This window comes from Lontra canadensis, unplaced genomic scaffold, assembly GCF_010015895.1.
Source record: "Lontra canadensis isolate GAN:19392208 unplaced genomic scaffold, GSC_riverotter_1.0 scaffold65, whole genome shotgun sequence".
Classification (NCBI taxonomy): Eukaryota; Metazoa; Chordata; class Mammalia; order Carnivora; family Mustelidae; genus Lontra; species Lontra canadensis.
The window spans coordinates 1,384,496-1,405,652 of NW_022631059.1; the positions used below are offsets into that span (position 1 = coordinate 1,384,496).

The 21,157-nt window shown below is 64.5% G+C and overlaps 1 protein-coding gene across 1 annotated transcript in view; it reads left to right on the forward strand.

The window, feature by feature from the left end:
* Positions 1–16,143: 16,143 nt before the first annotated feature.
* The window catches only part of LAMA5 (laminin subunit alpha 5), a 45,038-nt gene continuing 40,024 nt past the window's right edge, over positions 16,144–21,157 (forward strand). The window contains 2 exon segments of the mRNA XM_032878850.1: positions 16,144–16,466; positions 20,888–21,040. Of these exon segments, the coding sequence (XP_032734741.1) occupies positions 16,161–16,466; positions 20,888–21,040 (459 nt within the window). The 5' untranslated portion in view covers positions 16,144–16,160.

A 21,157-nucleotide genomic window follows, 5' to 3' on the forward strand; every position in this document is an offset into this window, starting at 1 on the left:
GTGTACTTCCGCTTCCGGTGGAGGGGGCGGGACCTCCGTGCGCTGGGCGGAGGGGCGGGGAGCGGGGGGCGCCCGGGGCGGCGGCCTGCGGGCTCGCGAGGGCTGACGGCGCGGGCGGGCGGTGGGGAAGAGCGGCGACGCGGGACGTGCAGCAGCGTCCTGGGCCTTGGCCGGCGGAAGTGGCCGCGGACCCGGCGCGCTGGGACCCTCAGGGCATGTGGGCAGGCGGCGGCGGGAGCGGCGGGGTTCGGGCCGGGTCTCCTCTGCGGCGGGTGCGGGCGTCCCCGCTCGGTCGGAAACCGAGGTCCGAGCAGGGAGGGGCGCCGCCGAGGGTGGGGGCGGGGCCCGGCCCCGGGCAGCGCTGAGCCGGACGGGCCGGTGCCCCGCAGCCCCCGGAGTGCGCGTGGCGGCCCCTCGGCTCCCGCCTCCGCGGCGGATTTCTCGGCTCAGACCAGTCGGGCCCGCGCGCGCGCAGGGGCTGCCCGAGCTGAGCGGCTGGTGGGGGATTGTCCGTGCGCCCGCCTCGCCCTGCCCGGTCTCGGCTCCCGCACCGCCTCCCTGACCCGAGTCGCTGTCCGCGGGCGCCCAGGACACGCCGCCGGGTCAGCCCGGCCGCACGCACCCTGTTTGCCAGCCTCACTCTGGGCCTGGCCGGAGCTGGGGCTGCAGGTTCCCCGTGCCTGGGAGCCAGCCGACCTGTAAGCCGGGCGTCTGCTGTCCCTTCCCCTGAGGTCCGGCCGAGGCCGCCCCCGCTGGGCGGTCACTCCGTGGGCCTGCAGGCCGCCCCACGCGTGCACGGACATGACCTGCTCGTGGTCGGGGGTTCACACAGCCGGCCGGTCTGCACGTGGGTCGGCGCGGCTCGGCCTGGTCACGGCAAGACTCCGTAGCTGGGAGGCGGGAGGCGGAGGCAGCTGGAGCGCCAGAATGCGGGAAGGGAGACAGGTCTGCAGAGGGTGTCCTCGGAGCTCGGGGCGCAATAGACAGCGGGGGATACACCGCACGTGTGGTCACATGATTGTCCACCGGGCTGCCGAGACCACACTGGGGCAAAGATCTGTCTTTTCAACAAACGGTGAACCGGGAAATCGGGACATCCACGTGGATGAATGAATGAATGAAGCTGGCCCCTGCCTCACCCCGATACAAAATTAAAGTGGATCAAGGGCCCAAAACTATGAAATTCTTCGAAGAAAACGTAGAACACAAGCTTCATGGTATTGGACTTGGTGATTTTGATAGGAGACCAAAGGCATGGACAAAAACGAGACAGATGGCACCTCGTGAAAATTTTTTAAATTTGCACATCAAAAAACAACATCAATAAAGTAAAAAGGCAACCCATAGAGTGGGAGGAAATATTGCAGATTATACATCTGATAAGGGATCAATATCAAGAAGAACAGAAAAGCAAGCGTCCCAGATCAAAAGTAGACATTTCTCCAAAGAAGATGTACGAACAGCCAGGAAGCACATTTAAAATGGCTCCGGCTCACTAATGAGGGAGATGCAGACCAAGACCCCAGTGCGATTCCACTTCACACCCGTTAGGAGGGCAACAACCGGGAGGACTGTTGGCATGGGTGTGGAGAAACCGGAACCCTTGCCCCTTGGTGGTAGAAATACAACGTGTGCGACCATCGTGGGGTACCATAGTGGTTCCTCGATTAAAAGGAATTACCAAATGATCAACAAGTCCACCGTTGAGTGTATACACGGAAGAAGCGAGATCTCGAAGGGACGTTTGTACACCTGTCACGGCAGTGCCACCCACAGCAGTCAGAAGTAACCCATATGCCCACTGGCATATGAGCAGATGAACCAGATGTGGTCTGCATGTACAAGGGAGTGTTACTCTGCCTTAAAAAGGAAGAAAAGTATGACACATGCATATAGTGAAACCTTGCGGACATTACATGGGGTGGAATACGCCAGTCACAGGAAGACAAATCCTGCTCAGTCGCACTTTCTGGAGGTGCTTGGAGTGCTCAGAACTGGAGAGGAGGATGGTGGAGGCCCGTGTCTGCGGAAGGGGAACAAAATTATGTTTAATGGGGACAGGGTTTCAGTTCTGCAAAATAAAGAGTCCTGGCGAAGGACAGCAGCGACGGTGGTGTGTCACTAATGTATTTAATACCACTGAGTGGTACCCGTAAATGGTTAACATGGCAGTTTTTTGTTACTTGTGTTTTATTTATTTTAAAGATTTTATTTTTAAGTAATCTCTGCACCCAACATGGGACTCAAACCCACAACCCCAAGGTCAAGAGTCTCTCCCTCCACCAGCTGAGCCTCCTAGGCGCCCCATGTATATTGTTAACACACACACGCACAAAAAAAGTAAGACTGTAGGACACAAACAGGTGTACACACTCCTTTCCACTAGGGCAGAGTCCCAAGACCAAGTTCTTTCTTTCTTTTTTTTTTTTTTAAGATTTTATTTATTCATTTTACAGAGATCACAAGTAGGCAGAGAGAGAGAAGGGAAGCAGGCTCCCCACGGAGCAGAGAGCCCGATGCGGGGCTCGATCCCAGGACCCTGGAATCATGACCTGAGCCGAAGGCAGAGGCTTTAACCCACTGAGCCCCCCAGGCGCTCCCCAAGGCCAAGTTCTTCAAGGGGAAATTCTGTGCACCCTACCCTATGGCCCGTATCTGGGTGAGCCCCTCTCTTCAGAAACCCTGCTGTCTGAAGTCCCAGGTCCCCCCTTGGAGCAAGTGGTCCCTGAAGGGAGCCAGGTAGGCCTCTCACCAGTAGGGCCCGGCCACCTATAGAGGGGAGTTGCCTGCAGACGTCAAGAGCCTCGGTAAGGGGTGGCCTCATGGCACCTGCACTGTCCCCAGCAGCCACTGTGGGGCGTCCAAGAGCTGTGCGTGGCACTGCCAGCAGCTGTGGGAGAGGCCCTAGACCAGAGGTTCACCTGTCCCCAGCCCACTTCCCTGCTGGCTGAAGGGGGCTGAGCCGCCTCCCTCAGACCCCTCGCCTCTTGCCCATGAGGTAAATTGTTCACTAAGCTTCCTGTGGGGTCTTCCAGGTTGGGGAAGGGCCAGAGGTCAGGCAGTACAAAGGGGTGGTGGGGGGGAGGACCTGGCACCTGAAGACACTGTCAGGCTCAGCCCCTTTGGTAGACCCAGGGCAGCTCCCAGGAGCAGCAGCTGTTGTGCAGGTGGTGCCGGTCAGGGTTCCTGTGCGCGCCTGTGTCTGCTCAAGAATGTGTGCCTGTTCCTGTCCCCACTCCAGGTCACCTCTACCATCAATACCACATCAGGATCACAAGCTGAGTGTGTACTGTTTCCCTGCCTCTTAACTGAGTGACCTTGGACAAATTACTTAGCTGCCCACTCCTGGCTATGAAGTGGGGGCAACCGAAGTAAAGCCACCCCGCGGGGCTGGGGTCGTCTGCATTCAACGGACTAACACATGCCGTGCTCAGAATGAGTGTGGCACTCGGGAAGTTCTAGCACGCCAGCATGCACCGCCACTGGCACCATCACTGCCACCACCGTCGTCACCACCATCACCATCGTCCCCACCACCACGTCCAGCATCGTAATCACCATCATCACTTCCATCATCACCGCCATCTCCATCGTCACCGTCACCATCACCATCTCCACCATCACCACCACCGCCATCACCCTCGTCACCATCACCATCATCACCACCACCGTCATCATTATTGTTAGTCGTGGCTCCAGGTCATAGGACTAGATTTGAATCCTGAGCAGGTGACAGGAAGCTATACTGGAACCACCCCAATCTCACGCGGCTCCGCATTCAGGTTTTCCAGGCAGGTGGTGGTGACCAGCAGCATTCGCTTGGTGTCTATGTGCACCAGCTGCTGCCCGTTTCCCCAGCACGCCTCACAGGCCCACTGCAGACACCGGTCAACGAGGCCCTGCGATGTGGGGCAGCGCCGCCTTCCAGAGGACCCTCCGCCTCCTGCTCCCACAGCAGCTGTTTCTGGGCCAGGCAGGGCCAGGCCAGCGTGAAATGCATTGTGTGTGGAAGGGAACCAGCCCCAAACCAGGAAACCCTCCTTCCGGGCCTGGAGCGGCGGCAGGGTGAGCGGCAGGTCAGGGCCGACCAGACCTGCCCAGGAGCTCCAGCCACCAGCCCTCCAGCCTGCCCTCCATTCTGTCCAGAGGAAGCCTGGCTCCCTTCCCTGGAGCTGTAGGGACGGTTGTGTGCAAGCTCGGGATCCGCCAACCGGGTAGTCCGGCGGGCGTTGTAGCCACAGCCTCCCGGCCTGACTCTGGCCTGTCCTCTGATCTCAGACACAGGCAGTCACTGGCCCTCCCTGATCCCGATGAGGCTCAAAGGAGGTCATGGCGGGTGCGCAGCCCCACCATGCGGTCAACACCGCTGTCCCAGGCCCCAGGGCCTCTGGCGTCCTTACTCAGACAGTGCTCCAGGGAGCCTGGGAGAGCTGGGCCAGCTCCCCATTCTGCTTGATTTTACCTAATTTTATGATCTCATTTTGTCACTTTTATTTTATTATTTCCCTATTTTTTACTTATATGTCAGTTTATTTCACTTTATCTCAATATCTTACTTTATTTTGTCATTTTATTTTACTTCTGGATTGTTTTCACTGAGATGTAACCCACATGTGGTAAAAAGCACAAACACGGGTCTGGAGTGTTCCAGGCCCTGGGTGTTTGCACCTGTGCACGCCTAAGGCCTAGCCTTCTGATGACCATGCATCCTGGGCCAGGGTCTTGGTGGGCCGCCCCCTTCCCCACCAGACTCCCAGGAGGTTCCTGCTGGCCCCTTCCCGGGATGTGGCTGGAGGCACCCCGAAGGGCCAGCTGATGCGGGGCAGCCACCAGTGGGGGGGACACTGAGCTCGGAGTCACCCAAGACTGTCCCATCTTCTGGCCCCACCCCTCCCGTGGGGCTGGGTACAGAGGACTAAGCCAGGTGACAGGAAAGGAGGCGCTTCCGTCACAAGCACACACAGAGCGTCCAGATGGCTGGTCGCAGCGCACACGGAGGGTTTGCCAGGCTGGCTGGGAGCCCGCGTGTTCCAGCCTGACCGTGCGGGCTCTCAGGTTCCGTGGAGAACACTGCGGAGCACAGGCAGCAAAGCCCGCCAGGGCAGAGGCCAGGGTCTGAGCCCAAGCTGACTTCTGACCCCAGGCACAGACCGAGCCTCAGTGCAGGCGCCCCCGTCTCGAGGGAAGGCAGCACAGTAATGAGGGCGAGTCCCTGTGGGACCTGGGAACAGCCCGTGTTCCAGCACCAGCCCCTACTCCTGGCCCTTCTCCCTTCTGAGCCTCTGTTTCCCCCTCAGGAGGTTGAAGCCATTCTCGCAGTCCCATGGGTGGAGGTCAGGCTTCCCCAGGAAGGGGTGGGGAGGGAATCGAAGCGTCACACCTTGGGGGGCTCCGACTCAAGGAGACATGGGGCACCCTTGCACCCACCCTTCTGCTGCTGTTCCCCCCGTTGGAAACGGGATGGGGGCTCCCTGCCTGCCCACCTGTCTGGGAGGTGACCCCGCAGCAGGGCAGGCTCGGGCAACGGCGCGTCAGCAAGCAGCCACCGGCACCAGGCTCCACAGCAGTGGCATCCGCAGTGTCCGGCCAGACAGCCGTGTGGAGGGAGCTCACCGCCTGGCATTTCCAGCGCCTGTGAACTGCGGCCTAAGAGGGGCCGCCTCCTGGGGAGGGTCCAGACCGCTGGCCTAGCACCTGTCAAGGCACCACAGAGGCAACCCTGAGAGGAGGACAGTTGTGAGCCCATTTCATGGAGTGGGAAATAGAGGCCAAGTGCCAGGAGGTCCCCTCCCTCCAGAGTCACATAGCTGGGGCGTGGCGGGGAGGAGGGCTGAGGTAAACGCCCCCAGGACCGACAGCCTCTGTGCTGGAGAGGGGCGTGAACCTGGAGGTCTTAGCAGGGGCACCCGCAGGCTTGCACCCCAGTGACGCCCACTGTGCGCCTGGGATGGACTACACAGGTAGGTGGCCCGAGTCCCCAGCCGCAGGCGCTAACAGGCCTCCTCCCTGGGCCCAGCCCCGCTGCCAGCTGGGCATGTCAACAGCTGCTGAAACACGCCCAGAGGCAAAGGTGTGTTTGGCCTCAAAAGCCAGGGTGGGAAGTGACGGTTCCAAACTCCTGTCCCAGGTACGTGGGCCTGGCCCAGGCTTGTCTCCTGCGGCTCTCCTGCGGCGGGCCCCCAGCTCCTCTCGGCTGTGGGCAGCTTTGTCTCCTTCCCCCAGCCCAGCTCTGCAGGCACTCTGGGCTCCTGAATTTCTGGGAGGTCCAGCACCACCCCTCACTGGCCATGACCTTGTGCAAGTAGCTATGGGAAGGCGGTGGGGCGGTGCTCCAGGGCACGGCCGGGCACTGGGCCCTGCAGTTTGCAAGACACATGGTCCCCACCCCAGGGAGCTCCTGACCTGAGGAAGAGGCCCAGGACAGCAGCTCTCACCTGGGGGTGATTCCCCCAGGAACCATGCCAAGGTTGTCACGGCTGGGGGAAGAGAGGCGCTCACTGGCCACTAGCGGGTGGGGGTCAGGGGCACTGCTCCACAGCCCAGTGCCCAGGACGACCCCTCAGGGAGGCGTCGAACCCAGAATGCCTGGTCTGGGGTTTTGAAGGGTGGTCAGGGAAGGCCTCTCTGAGGAAGGGACATCACCACGCAGCAACCAACCCCTAGAGTCCTCCTGGTGCCCTGGCAGGGAGGAGGGAGGACTGAGCCACAGACAAGCTGGGCTGGGGGCAGGGCGAGGTGCAGGCCCGGGGAATTCCAGAAGGCTTCTTGGCTCCCTGCCGCCTCAGACACATTCTTCCCCGGGGTGGGCAGGAGACGGGCTCGGTGCATTCCTGATGGAGATCGGCACCGGTGGAGCGAGCCAGAGAGAGGCACAGGCCCTGCCCCTCTCAGCTCCCTGGGGCCTCAGCCTCGTTGCCAGGATTCAGGTGGGCCTTGGCTGGCAAGCCTGTGGGCACACGACCTGACCAGCAAACTGTCCAGGTGGGGAAGGAGCACCTTGCAGATCAGGTCAGGTCTCAACAGCGTGGCGTGCTCAGCAGGACCAGAGCCGCAACGGGCCAGGTCACACACGGCCTCTCCGATGGCCGGTGCCCCCCTCTGTAAAATGGGATTTTAGTGACAACAATGAGGCAGGAAAACACAATCAGCCCCATTTACACAGGAGTCCAGGGAGGCCATGCCCCTGACCTCAGCGCACACGGGCCGGCCCAGGCTCCCAGCCTGCGCTGTCCCCCACTGCTCCTGGCTGGTTCCGAGAGGAGGCCCAGGTGAGACCAGGCGTGGGGCCCAGACCGCTTTCCAGAAGGAGACTGGATTCTTGATGGCCCCAGCGGTCTGGCAGGGAGCCGGGAGGTCTCCCGTGTTTACACTCCCGCAGAGGAGCTGCAAGACACATGTTTGTAAATGTTGGAGCCTGAGGCAGACAGAGGCCTGGAGCGGAGCCCAGCCACTCCTCAGCCGGGGGGCACGGCCCCAGGTGATCCCGGAGCGGCTCTCAGCAGCCCCACCGGCAGGGCCGGAGGCTGCAGGTCCTGTCCGGGTGGGCACCTCCGTGCCTCACCCGCCAGTATGGTGTTCACGAGCTCTCCTGCTAGAATCAGGGTGACACTAGATGGACCGGGTCACAGGTCACTGCGTCTGGAGCACCGGTGACCCTAGCAGAGCTCCCTGTCTGCCCCCCGCCCCGGCTCAGGCCTGCTGTGGGATGTGCAGGGGTGAGGCTGGGAGCTCAGGGCTCATTTCACAGTCCGGCCTTTGGGCCACCAGCGGCAGGCCCCTGCACGGCGACCAGGGCCTGCACGGTGAGACCCGCGGGGCACTCAGTGGGACCGGGGGAGGGTGTGCATGACTCAGTGTCCCCACAGACATGACCCAGTGGCATCTCACGCTTGGGCTGAGTCAGTCCGCTCTTGAGGGTTGGGGGCTCACCACAGCCCTAAACACAGGCCCACGCCTCAGCCGAAGCTGGGCCCGGCTGCTGTGCATGGGCAGGCCACGTGTGGGGGTCGGTCCGTGTGCGCCCTGACGTGTCTCTGCCACTGCCATCTCTACCTGAGGCCTGACGGGCACTCATTCCTGCCCACACGGTGCCTCCGGGACGTCCACCCAGCCTCCACGATGGGAAAGGCCAGTGGCCGAGCCGTGCCCCAAGCCCTCTCCCGGTCCCCGGGCAGCCTCCTCGAAGAGCCCGTGCCCCAGGACACAGCCATGTTGCAGCGGCCCACGGGCCTCGGTGCTTTCCAGGCTGACCGGCTTCCCCCGGCGCACTGGCCTCACCGCACCCCTGCTCGTCCACACGCGGACCCACGCCACTCGTGGACATGTGCCTCCGTCTCTCCCGCTGATGTCCCCACAGCCGAAGGGCTGGGTCCCCTGTGACGCGGGGCTTCGTCTGCAAGGAGGCCACCCCAGCGGCCACGAGGGTCTGTGGCCGCAGAGCAAGGACACCGCCGTGGACCTTGGGCCGCTCTGGCGGTGCCGGTACCCCATCGGGCTGCCTACCATGTGGCCGCCAGGCCAGGGGAAGGCAGCGGCCCGGGGTCTGGCTCCTGCTCCACATGGGGCTCCGGACACAAGACGAATCACAAGATAATGAAATGAGGTCATGAATTTAAGCAGCTGAGTGAACAAAGGAAGACTATGCCACAGACAGGGGTCCGGGGGCTCAGCCGGGGTCTGGGGGCATGACCGTGGTCTAGGGTGCACTGAGAGTGGGGGAGGGAGGCCTTCCTGGTGTCAGGAGCCCCGTCATCACAGCCGCGCGTGGAGGGGGCGTTGTGAGGCTGGAGTGCGGGGGACGTGGTGCAGCCTCTCAGCGGAGGCAGGCCGCGGGGGGACTCAGTTTCTCAGTGGGGGTGGCGGGGCAGATGGGTCTCGGCCCCCAGATGGCGTCCAGGCCAGGGCTCCCCGGAGAAATGACTCAGACTCCAGCCAGCCCAGTCTGAACCGCAGCAGGAGAGACGGGGCAGGGGCTGCTCAGCGCCTCCCGCCGACGCACGGTTCCCCAGCCAGCCCGGGCTGCGTCCCCTTCAGAGCACGTCCTAGATGCATGGCTGTCCACACCGCGGTGTGTGCCTCTCTGGTCCCTTCCTGGCTCCCTTCCTCCCCAAGCCTCAGTTTCCCTTCTGGGAAACAGAACAGTGATTCCCAGCAGCTGAGTGGCTGCTTGTAAGGTGCAGGCACGTGGGGGGCCCAGGGGCCCCCACAGCGTTCTCAGGAAACCTGGCTGAGAAAGCGACTTGGGGGAGGCACAGAGGGTGGTCCGGCCCAGCCCCAAAGTACAGTCACTCTGGGTCCCACCTCACTCTGCTCCCCTGGACCGTGGCGGAGGCAAGAGGCCCTGCCTTGCACAGCTGGACCGGCGAAGGGCCACACCCAAACTCACAGGGGGCCGTTAGCACTTGTCTCCCTCCGCCCGCGGCCCAGGCCTCCCTTGGTGGTAGCCTGGGGGTGCTGGCGGGTAGACTGCGGGGGGGCAAGCACGTGGGGGGCAGGAAGATGGCACCTCCTTGCCCCTCGGACAAGGCGGACGTCATCTCCACTGGCGGTGTCCTGGGGCTGCGCCGTGCGGCTCAGAGCCAGGGAAGGGGTACGTCCGCTCAGGCCTAGGGGAGCCAGGTCCTTGCCGGTCACCTGCTCCCCGGCCCAGCCCACGCGCGCCGCTGGAACCCTGTGACCACAGCTTCATGGCAAGGGTGGCCCTGTCGCCCCCTGAGGCCAGACATGGGGCCAGGGGTGCCCCAGGGCTGCCCAAGAGGCTGAGTGGGGAAGAGCTAGGGCGTCGGGCAGGAAGGAGAGGAAGAGAGAGAGAGAGCAGACGACCCGAGGGAGAGTCAGAAAAGACAGAGGGTCCGCAGAGGAGGAGGGGGAGGTGAGGGAGGCCCTGGGTCCAGGCCAGTCCCGCCCGGGCCGAGGAGGAGACCCGGTGGGGGCTGTGTGCTGGGCTGGGCTGGCCCAGAGCAGGGCTGCAGGGAAGGGAGGGGACGGTGCCTGCTGGGCACTGGTGCGGCTCATGTGATGCCCGGAGGGCTGACTGCTCTGCCCCGGGCCCAACCCCCGCAGCAGACCCAGCAGGATTCGGGGGAGTCTGCTCGTGCCGCCAGGACCAGAGGCCGTGGGGAGCTGCAGTTGGACCCCCTTCATCACAGGACCCCCAACCAGAGGTCCCAAAGCTGGCAAGGGGGTCCAGGCTAATCTGGCTCCTTTCTACGGATGGTGGGCCCCAGAGGCTGGGGTCTGGGCGCTGCTGGAGGCACTCCGGGCGGTCGGGCCCTGGCAGCCCCGGCCCTGCCCTTCCTGGAGGATCAGATTCCTCCTGCGCCGAGGACTCCTGGCCATATAAGGCCGTCTGCGGGCACCTCCTGGAGAAGCTGCGGAGCCCTCAGCCCTGCCCGCCCCCCGTGGGAGCCCGAGCTTGGCCAGGTGCCCAAGGATGGAGGCGGGGAAGGGGCGTGCTGGCGCCCGATCCTGTGTGTGCAGGAGGACAGCAGGGGCTGCAGGCCTGGGGCCCCACCAGACGGGCTCCCCTCTGTGCTCAGCCCCCGAACCCCTCACCTGTCCCCTGCACCCCCGGGGCTGCCCAGTCTGAGGTGTGACAAAGGGAGGTGGTGGAGTCTGTCTCGCACCCCAGTCAGCGCCAGGAGGGGCTCCCTCAAGAAAGGTGTGTGGGGTCTGAGAGCAGCTTCATTGTGGACCAGGACCTTCCTTTGTTCTCCCAGACGCACGGATGCTGGAGGAGCGGACTCTGTGCCCTGCCCGTCCCTCCCCCCAACCCCCTCCAGGCTGGGGCCCGAGGGTTGTTGCTGGAGCTTCTCCCAGAGGCCCGGAGAGGGGCTTTTGGTGGAGGGGGACAAGGGTGCCACTCTCCCGACATGCCCCTGCAGGGGACGCTTCTGGCTCGCAGACCCTGGCCTTGGACGGGGTGCAGGATGCGGACAGGAATGGGATCATTGGGGCAGAGCAATGAGGGGTTCTTCCTGGGGGCCTGAGCCTTTCTCAGAATGGTTCCCCAAGTTGCCGGGCCCTCCACAGCTTGGCTGGCCTTGGGGAGGCAAACCCGAGAGCCCGGTCCTCCGTGCAGGGGCCAGGCCCGGAGCCACTGCTCAGCCAACGAGGCAGGACACAGCTGAGATTTAACTTAACAGAATGAGTAAGTCCAAGAAATCAGACCAGGAATCAACGCCCGCTGACTCTGGGGGCGGTTCCTGGAGGGTCCAGACCCGAGGCAGGAAGGGAGGGAGGGGCTGGACAAAGAGCAGGTGTTCCAGGTGTCGCTCTTGTGTTCCGGGTGGAGGTGACAAGGTCAAGGTCCCCTGCGAGGGGAGGGGAGCAGGACACTCTTCAGCAAGGACGACTGTACGGAGGGACACCTGCTCCACAGGGCCTGGTGGGCTGCAGTGAGGGGTCTGGCTCTTGTCCTGAGCCGAGTGGAAGCCTCCCGGGGGCTGGGTGGAGCCGGGGTGCCTTGTAGGGCCACCTGCAGCTGCTCCAGCCCAGAGAAGCTCACCGTGCACTCACAAAGCCAGGTGGCTCGAAACCATTTGGGGAAGGGGTCCCCTCCCCTCATCTGAAGCCCTGGAGGCTGCAGTAGAGGGCATCCAGGCTGGATCCCAGACTATGAGCCCTGGTCCAGGGTCCCTGCACATCCGTGCCACTCTCGTGGCATCCTTGGAGTCATGCAGCCCTGTACTCCCGAGCACCCCGGGGTCACGTGCTTTTATAGGCCAGCCCGCCTGTCCAAGGCACCAAGTGGGAGGAAGGCAAGCCCAGCTGGGGAAAGGAGCTTTGGGAACCCTCCTGGGAGAGCCCAGGATTGGGGGGACCGGCCAGCCCTGGTCTAAGCCTGCCTATGCTCCATCCCGTGGGCAAGTCCTCCTCCCACCATCAGGATGCCCACAGGTCAGGCCTGCAGTGGGCACCCTGTGGAGCATGGCCTGGGAGCTGGGCACAAAGCAGGCAGACAGGGAAACTCCCGGGGTTCTGGGGTCAGAAGGCTCCCGGAGTAGGGACCTTGGCCGGGCAGCTTATGGGTCAAAACCATCTGTTCCTGATGGGGGTCTACTCTGAGCCTGGCAGACTGTGAGTTTCCCAGAACCACATGCCCTTGAAGCCAGGGAGAGCCCCGTGATGGCCAGCCAGGGCTGTAGGCAGGGAGGAAAAGTACCACTCCTTCCAGAGCAACAAGGGGCCTGCCTCTGGGCCCCCTCCTCATGCAGGAATGCTGGAGCTCTCACCTGGCCCCATCCTTCTGAGGGCAACAGTCCTTGACGTGAGGGGGGGGGCACGGGTGGTGGCGCAGGAGGTAAGGGGCGCTCCTAGCCTAAGGGAGGAGCCCAGCTGCTATTCTGGGCCTCCTTCCAGCTCTCGGGCCCTGGCCCCCATTCCTGGAGGCCTGTCCTCTGCCCACTGGCAGCTCCTAAGCTCTGGGCCGGTCCCATGGTGGGCTGTACCCACGAAAGGCCATGGGAAGGCTGTGGGCTGAGCAATGGCCAAGAGGGGACCAGGATCTCCCTCAGTCCTGCCGGGTTGATGACCTCCCGCCGAGGCCTTCTCCCAGCGGCAAGTCTTCAGGGCGCCCAGCTGGTCTGTGTCTCCCTCCCACAGGACCGGGTTCTGCCATGGCTGACAGTGGCCACCAGACTCAGCTTGGTGCCTGCCCCCGGCCCCCCTGCCTGTGGCTGGGGTTCATGTTCTCACCAGCTGGGTTCCCTGGAAGGGCATCAGAGCAGCCCTCAGAAAGGGAGCAGCCCTCAGATATCCCAAAGCACAGAGCGAGCTACCCGGCAAGCCCTCTTCCTGCAGAGATGGGCTCCCCCAGCGGCAGCACAGAGCCCTGTGGCCTCACTCGGTGGGTAGGCAGCCAGAACCTCGGGGCCTCCGCCTCACAGCTCTGCAGGGACACCACCCCGACGGGCCAACTGCACAGCTTCTCCCCAGAGCGCAGGGCCGGGGGAGAGCTGGACCCTGGGGACAGTAGGTCGGGCACAGTCGTCTGTTACTGACTGGGACGGCGATGATGTGTGCGGAGCGAGTGGACACCCCGTGCCCCCGCTTTCCAGCCAGGCCGGCTTCCCCCGAGGTTATGGCTCAGGCTGTCAGCCGTGTGGGTGCCCTGCCCCCCACACATCTGCCGCGGCGATGGCGCTGACTGGGGGGCTTCTGAGGATGCCTCCGCCGAGTGGGGAGCGGGGTAGGGGCTCAGGTGAGGGGGTCGTCCTGAGGCCAAGCTTATCTGGCTCAGGGGTGAGGGCGAGTGGGCCAGGGCCAGGAGTACCTCTTCCCCCTCCCCCACCTGTCTCCAACCTCCCACGGGTTCCATTTACCCTGAGGCTGGGTGGGGAGGGGCTCGGGTTTGGGGCCTCCCATCTGGTGGTGGCCAGCGTCTGGTAGGAGGAGGAAGACAGGCCGCTTCTGAGCCCCTCCCCACCGGCAGGCTCCTGCCTTTGATAACCAGTGCCCGCACCTCCACCCCACCCCCACCCAGGACCAAGGACAGAACGCTGGGCTGCCTGGTTGCCTGCAGGGCTCGGGGACCCTTCATCAGGGACCAGTGTCCAAAAGGTACCCAGTTAAGTGTCAGGGGAGAAAATGCATGGCTGACGGAGTCCGTCCTCCTTGCTCACTTGCCCTCCTGACAGTCCTGGAGCTTTCAGCCTCGGTTTCCCCACTCGTAAGAAGGAAAAGGGGCCGGCTGGCCTGGGAGTCAGAGGAAGACGGGAGCCATCAGTGGGTCGTTTGCGGGTGACTTGCCGGAAATGTGACATGGGAGGCCAGGGTAGAGGTGGGCAGAGAGGACCCCGCCCTCCCCTGCCCTGCCCACCTGCCCGCAGAGGGCCCCTCCGAGAGGCCAGTGTGCAGCCTGACTGGGACAGCATCTTCGTCCTCCCCGCTGCCTCCTCCCTGGGCACAGCAGCTGGCATGGGCACAGGGTGGGCACATTCTCCTGCCCACTTCGGTGCCCCCCACCCCAGTTGCTCCCGGGACAGCTGTCTGCTGGGGAACCACTAGCCCCAGATTAACCCTTCCCGCACCAGGTGCCCTGGCTGACTTGGCACATTCTCAGGCCACCCCTCCTCCCCTGGCCTGCCCTATGCCCTCAGAGGGCAGAGGCCTGGCCGCTAGGGGGCTCTGCCGGCTGCCTCCCAACCCAGGGATACCCCAGGACCTGAGAGGAGGGTGGAGAGTGGGAGGGTCTCCAGCCTCCAGACCCCAGACCACCAGGACCCCCAGCTGTCAAAGGGGTGCCAGGGTCCAGAGCACAGTGCAGTGATTGTGCACAATGAGGTGATCTCTGGGCAGTAGGGAGGACAGGGTGGGGGCAGGTCAAATTCCCATCTGGAAGCCCTGCTACTGCCCAGAGGTGGCTCTGCATCTGTCTCTTGCAACGGGTCATCAATTAGCTCTTGAGCTGGCTTGTCTGCTTGGGGATTCCAGATTATTCCATGTCTCCCGCCCACCCTCTGGGTCAGCTCCTCCCCAACTCGAGACTTCTCCTACAAAGGCAGCCACCTCTTTTTGCCCTCCCCCAGGTGGAATAACTAACAGAAAAGTTACAAAATCATGGAAGACTAGAGGGGAGGAGGGAGGGTCATCCTCACTGCTGTGTCCAACTCCGAGGAGAAAGGGCCACTCTGCTCCCTTGAGATACAGGATTTGGTGGTGGCCAGGGACACCCAGAAGGATGTGAATGGTAGAGCACCCTTCTGGGGCAGCTGCTGCCGCAGGACCCCCACCAGGACCAGCTGCCACCACCCCAGACACTTATTCTACCTACCACCCAGGACTATCCAGGGGGCCCCACATGGGACATATGCACCCAGCTGGCCTGGCTCAGAGAATGGGGGGAAGCTGCCAGCCCAGCAGCTGCGCACCAGCCCCCCCACCCCCCAGGCCTCCCTGTGAGGCCGATTTGGGCCAGGAGCTGGAGGGGAGGAGGAGGAGACCCAGTGGTCACAGCCACCGAAATGCAGAAACAGCTGGGACACAACCCTAAGCCCTGGCCTCTAGGTCCTGTGTCATTTCCCAAGCATCCTCCAGCGACTGGGGGCTGTACCAGCAGGGGGAGAGGCCCTGAGCTGGGAGGGCTTGGCAGGCAGAAGATGGTGGAGTCACGGTCCTCCAAAGCACAGGCACCTCCAGGCACAAGGGCGAGCTCCTGAGCTCCCAAGCTCCCGGATGACTCTAACAGCACGTGCTCAGTAGAAGTCCTTTGCAGCCCATCTTCCTGGCACCCTCGGGGTCCTGAGCATCCACCCTTTGCCACATGGGCCCCACGGTGGGCATCTGTGTCCTGTGCCTCTTGCTCCATTTCCCTATTTCAGAATATTGAAGAGCCAAGTGCAGGTGGGAGTGGCAGAGTTGAATCTGACCTGCCTGGCCCAGGGACTCATGGGGTCCCCAATCCGGGCCTTTCTTACCCCCTGTGATTTGGACTCCCTCTGGGCCCCTGCCCACAGCCACTTGTGGCTGGCAAGGGCTCACCTTCTCCGCCCGCAGAAAGAGGCAGATATGGGGGGGGGGTATAAGGGGAGAAAAACCAAACACCCCGAACAGAGGAGTGAGGCTGCACAGAGTCAGCGGAGGTCACCCCGTGGAGTCCTGGGGAACCAAGCGTCGGGGCTCCAGTGGGGGTCACTCTGGACACGGAGCCGCTTCTGGGATGCAGGGGGGAACCGGCCGGGCCCTTGGTGAGGCAGAGGGCCCAGGCGGGCCGCTGCGCAAGCTTTCACCGAAGCGCCTGTCCCCGGGCCGCCGGGGGCGCTCGGCCTCCAAGAGGTGCCCAAAGTTAGGGAAACAAAGAGCGGAGCCGCCAGGCTGGGAAGAGCGGGCCGAGCGCCCGGGACCCGGGGACGCCGCTCGGGACCGGGAGCCACGCCCTGGGGGGAGGGAGGTCGCGGTTGGGCCGCGTTCCCACCGCCTGGCCCGGGGCCAGCAGGTGCCCCTTCTGGGGAGGCCGGCCGGGCCGGGGTTCGAAGGGTTAAGGCCCCCGGCGGCCCCTCCCCCTCCCCGCCCCTCCCCGCCCCCTCCCAGGGCGCGGGGCTCGGGCGCCCGGGCGCCCGGGCGGGCCAGGGCGGGGCCTGACGTCCGCAGGCGGGGCGAGCCAGCCGGCCACCGCCGCACTCCCTGGGCTCCCGCGGCGCCGCGGTCCCCGGAGCTGGAAGATGGCGAAGCTGGGCGCGCGGCTCGGCGCGGGGAGCGCACAGCGCGCGGCGGGGTCGCGGGGCCCCGGGCCGCTGCTCCTGGTCGGTCTGGCGCTGCTGGGCGCAGCGCGGGCGCGGGAGCCGGCGGACGGCGGCTTCAGCCTGCACCCGCCCTACTTCAACCTGGCGGAGGGCGCCCGCATCACCGCCTCGGCCACCTGCGGCGAGGAGGCCCCGGCGCGTGGCGCCCCGCGCCCCACCGAGGACCTTTACTGCAAGCTGGTGGGCGGCCCCGTGGCGGGCGGGGACCCCAACCAGACCATCCAGGTGAGCGCGGACCGGGGCTGGGTCGCCGCCGGGCGGGCGGGGTGGCGAGGACGCCGTGGCGGGGAAGCGGGCGCCGGGGACGGACTTGGCGGGGAGCGCCCAGGTACGGACCGAAGCCCGCGCGCCCCGTCCCGACGCGCTGGTTCCGCATTTCGGGAAACGGGAGGGACCCCAGCTCGGCCTTTCAGCCTCGGCCAGAGTAGTGCGCGTCCCCGGGCGGCGGTGGCAGGGCGGGAGGGGGGCTGGTGCCCGTTCCCTGGCCGCCCCGAGTCCCGGGATCCTGGCGAGGGCGGGTCTTGGCTTCCACCGCGGCTGCCGGTGGGGAAGGGGCGGGCCCGCTCTGCCTTTCCCCGCGACAGGCTGCAACCTGCCGGTGCGCACGCCACTGGGATGACGGCGGGCGGGTCGGGCTTCCTGGAGTTTGGAGGCCGACACTGGAGGCTCTCACTGCTTGTAGCAGAGGGTTGAAGCCGGGGATCTAGGGACATGATGGGACCCTTAAGGTGTGTGTGTTGGGGGGGCAAAACCATGGTATTTTTAATTGGGGGTGCGAACACAGATGCAAAGCCTGGGCAGCCTCTCTGCCCCACAGGTGCTGGTTTGTCGTCTTCAGTCTCCGTGGGGAGATGGGGTTCCAACCCCTGAAGGCATGCCCACCCAAGCCAGGAGTCTAGGTGGGGGCCGGGTTCCGGGGCTCCAGCTGCGCGGGACACCTGACGGAGAAGGCCGCGCTGTGAGGATTCTCTGGGCTTAGCTTGAGGGCTGGGATCCTGTGAGGCCGCTGGGCTACCCTTGGAGGCCGGTACTGTCTTCCCACCCCTCCCGAACCTTAGGGAGGTGGAGGCCCCAAAGCGGTTGTAACCTGAGTCACCACAGTTCTGGTAGAGGAGGCAGGGGGAGGGGAGGAGGGCAGTTGGAGGTGGATTAGCTAGGGTGGGTGATGAATGGAGGAGCCTCAGCTGGCCCCCTTGCTTGGCCTGCCCGCCCACAGGCCCTCCCCTGGAGGGGGGGAGCAGAGCGGGGTGGGGGGGCCACCTGTGCCCCGGAGCCATCCTGCCACGCATGCTGGCCTCCCTTGGGCTCCTGGGCTTACCTGTGTGCCCTCCCCTGTGCCCAGCACAGCTGATATAAGGGGTGTGAAGCCCATGTTTCAGATAGGGAAACTGAGGCCCGGAGAGTTGTACTGTGGACACCTGCTGAAAGGCCCACTGTCGGCCAGGGTCTGGCGCAGGCAAGCAGTGAGAACCCATCCCTGCCGCAGGCCCTTGGCATGTCTGGTTGATGTTAGAGGCTGGGTGGCAGGAAGGAGCTTGTGTGGGGGTCTCCAGAGGGCCCGGCTGAGCCCTTGATGCCCCTTCCTGGCTCACCTGGGCCCCTTAGAACCCCCATCCTGTACCCTGCAGGCCCTGGCTGAGTAACCCCCTCGAGGACCCCTGGCTTTTGTCTCACTTCATGTGCTTAAGGGAGCAGCCTGGGGGCCCAGGTCAGAGCACCTTTCCTTTGCTTCTCCTTAGCTGTGTGCTTTCTCTCCCTGGGCCTCAGGCTTCTCATCTGCCAAATGGGTATGAGAGTCTGCTTCACCTGGAGTTGTGAGCATGGCAGAGGAGCCTGGGAAGCCCTCGGCTCCGGAGAGACTGCTGACGCACATGGTGTCACGTGGCGGGGAGCAGGCCCTGGGGGAGGGCTGACAGCCCTGCCCCCACTGCTCCTGGCCTGGCAAGAGAGAGAGAGAGGCAGAAGCTCCCCTTTGAGCGTTGGGAGCACGGGTTAGCACGCCTGGTCTAGCTGCTAGCTGTGCTAGGAAGATGGTTGGCCCGAGGGGTACAAGCTGCACAGCCATGTGGCCTTGGCTTCGTCCCTGGCCCGGCCGGTGCCTCTGCCTTCGCCTCTAGCTGCACGGGCCGCCTGCTTGCTGCCCCGACCCTGGAGTGGGTTGTGGAGAGGGCCTCACCTGGAGTCCCCGTCTGGAGCCGAGCTCAGGGTGGAGGGCAGTGGGGGAGGAGCAGGTGCCAGGGAGGTGATGCCCTGCTTCTCTCTGTCCTGAGAGTTCAGTGTTGTGCTAACGTGGGCATTGGGTCCCAGAGGCTGTGGGGCCCGAGAATGGGGGCTAGTGGCGCCCAGGACCCCTGGAGGAGGCGGGACAGAACCTAGTGGGCCTGGGGTGAGGCCTGCTGCTGTTTGGGCGAGGTGGTCCTGTGGCACCGGAGCACACAGGGCAGCTGGGGCACTTCAGCCCCGTGGCCTCAGGTGGGCATTGCAGGAATTCCGGGTTGGCCCTGGGCCCTGCAGGGGAAGTTGGGGGCTCAGCTGCCGGCACGGTGACTCACGGGGAGGGACCTTATCGTTGCTCCCTGTTTCCTCACTCTGTTCCTGGCAGGACCCTCTGTAGCAGAGGGTGGAGGGAGCCCCGTTTCCCCAGCACTGTCCGCTGTGAGCCAAAGCCAGGCAGACCGGCCGGCCGGGAGGCCCGCATCGTGGAGAGGCGCCCACTTGTAGCCTTTGGGGACTAGAGTCACCCCTGTTTGACTCTCTGGGTGGGCCTGAGCAGAAACTTTCCCAGGACCCCTTGACCCAGCTTCCTCCTGGACTTGGTTGTGGGGGGGGCCTCTGACCCCAGGCAGCTTTTTCTGGAAGGCCCACCAACCCAGCCAGGTGGCCCTGCCCACCTCCTCTAAGAAGGCCCCCTCCCGCCCTCTGCCCCTCCAGGCCCCTGACGCCGCACACCCACTTGTGGTGCGGGCTCCCTTCTCTGTTTACCTCCTGGGAGCTCCTCTAGGTCCTGGGAGCCAGAGCCCTGGCTTCTAGTTTGGGGTCCCCATTTGAGCTAGGCAGTAGAACTTCTCTGAGTGTCCCCTACTGCTCCAGTCCCTAGGTGCGGCAGCCCTGGGCTGGGGGGAGGGATTGCCATGAGGCGGGGGAGGGCAGTGAACAGAGGACCACTAGTAGCCGGGGAGTTTCAGGCTCCTTGATAGGATGAAGAAAGCAGGGCGATGCGTGGGTTAGCCGCCTGGGGTGTCTGGAGCCCTGGGGCCCCTGACGAGGAGGTGACATGTGAGCTGAGGCAGGACAAGCGATGAGAGTCTAGAGCCCACTGGCCCAAACGAGGTCTGAGCTAGGGCGGCCCGTGCACCTAGTCTGAGGGGTCGGGGGAGCCTGCTGGGTGGGAGGCAGGTCCGGTGCATAAGGTCTCATGGACCCAAGCCCACAGGGGAAGCGTGGGGCAGACCCGCATTTGTGGGGGCTTGCTGGGTGCCAGGCCTGGGATTGGGGCAACAAGGGGTCTCCCACGCTCCCACCTCCAACTCCTAGGACAAGGTCTGGCCCCCTGGGAGGTTGGGAGGGGTGGGGCGGCCGCATTTCCCAGACACAGCCTCTGGGGCCTCCATCGATGCCAAATCCCAGAGGGCTGTCTTTGTGTGCCGGGAGATGGCAGGTCTGGTTTCCTCCAGGGTGGAGGTTGGGCCTCTTCTCGCCAGTGGCCAGGGCCCAGCTATGTTCCGCATCGCCCCCACCGCCCCGTGCCCCGGGCTCCCAGCACCTGCTCCTCCCTGACAGGGACGCCTCTGTCCCTCAGAAGTCAGGCCCCAGCAGGTGGCTGGACCAGGACAGAAGCAGCTGCCAGGCCCCGTGTGGGACCCGCTAATCTTTCCGTGGCCAAGGCAGGTGCCGGCGCTACCCCCACTCTTCAGATGGGGACACTGAGGCTCTTGGCACCATGACTTGGCCTGGTCCCAGGGCTCGGAAGCGGCAGAGCCAGGAGGTCCAGGCCTAGCCTGGAGGCTGCCCACATGCCTACACTCTGGGGCCTCTCCCCACAGGCTGCCAGAATGGCTTAATTCCTTCTCTTTGGAGACCCTAATCCAGGCTCTGGGTAAAACGGGAGGGTTGTGGGGGAGGGGCTGGAGGCCCTGGGGGGTGCAGTTTGGCTCTCCCCATCGCCCTAGCCACCTGGACCCCACCCCACCCTGATGCTCCCGGGCCTTCTGTCTGGGGACTGTGGCCCCCCCCCAGACCGCCCTCTTTCCGCCTGGGCTCCAGTTCCATTGGCCTTTGGGTCCCGGGGTCCCTGCTTCCTCCTGGCCCTGGGCCCTGTGGGGCTCCCCTCCTGTCTGGAGCCCACCCTCCACTTGCAGCGTAGGCCTCAGACGCGCCCCCCAGAGAGGCGCACAGGGATTTTCCCACCTAAAGAGGGTACCCTTCTCCTTCCCCGCTCTCCTCTTTCCCCTGTGAGGGGTACGACTGTCCCTCCCCAGAGCCGAACCCCCAAGCCCAGGACGTAGTAGGCACTCTGCTTGCCGAGCGAGCGGGGAATGGCAGGTGAGGGTCAGCAGGTTGGGGGTGCGGGGCTGGGGGGTGACCGAGGGGCAGGGTGCCAGCCCCCCCCCCCCGCCATCTGACTGCACCCCCCCCCCCCCCCCCAGGGCCAGTACTGTGACATCTGCACAGCCGCCAACAGCAACAGGGCACATCCCGTGAGCAACGCCATTGACGGCACGGAGCGCTGGTGGCAGAGCCCGCCGCTGTCCCGGGGACTAGAGTACAACGAGGTCAACGTCACCCTGGATCTGGGCCAGGTAGGGTCCCCCACCTCGGGAGCGGTGGCCGTGGGGTCTGGCGGGAGCTGCGGGTGGCAGGCCCCACGCCGACGGAGGCATGGCTGCGGGCACCTTTCGTGTGTCCTGTCAGCACCC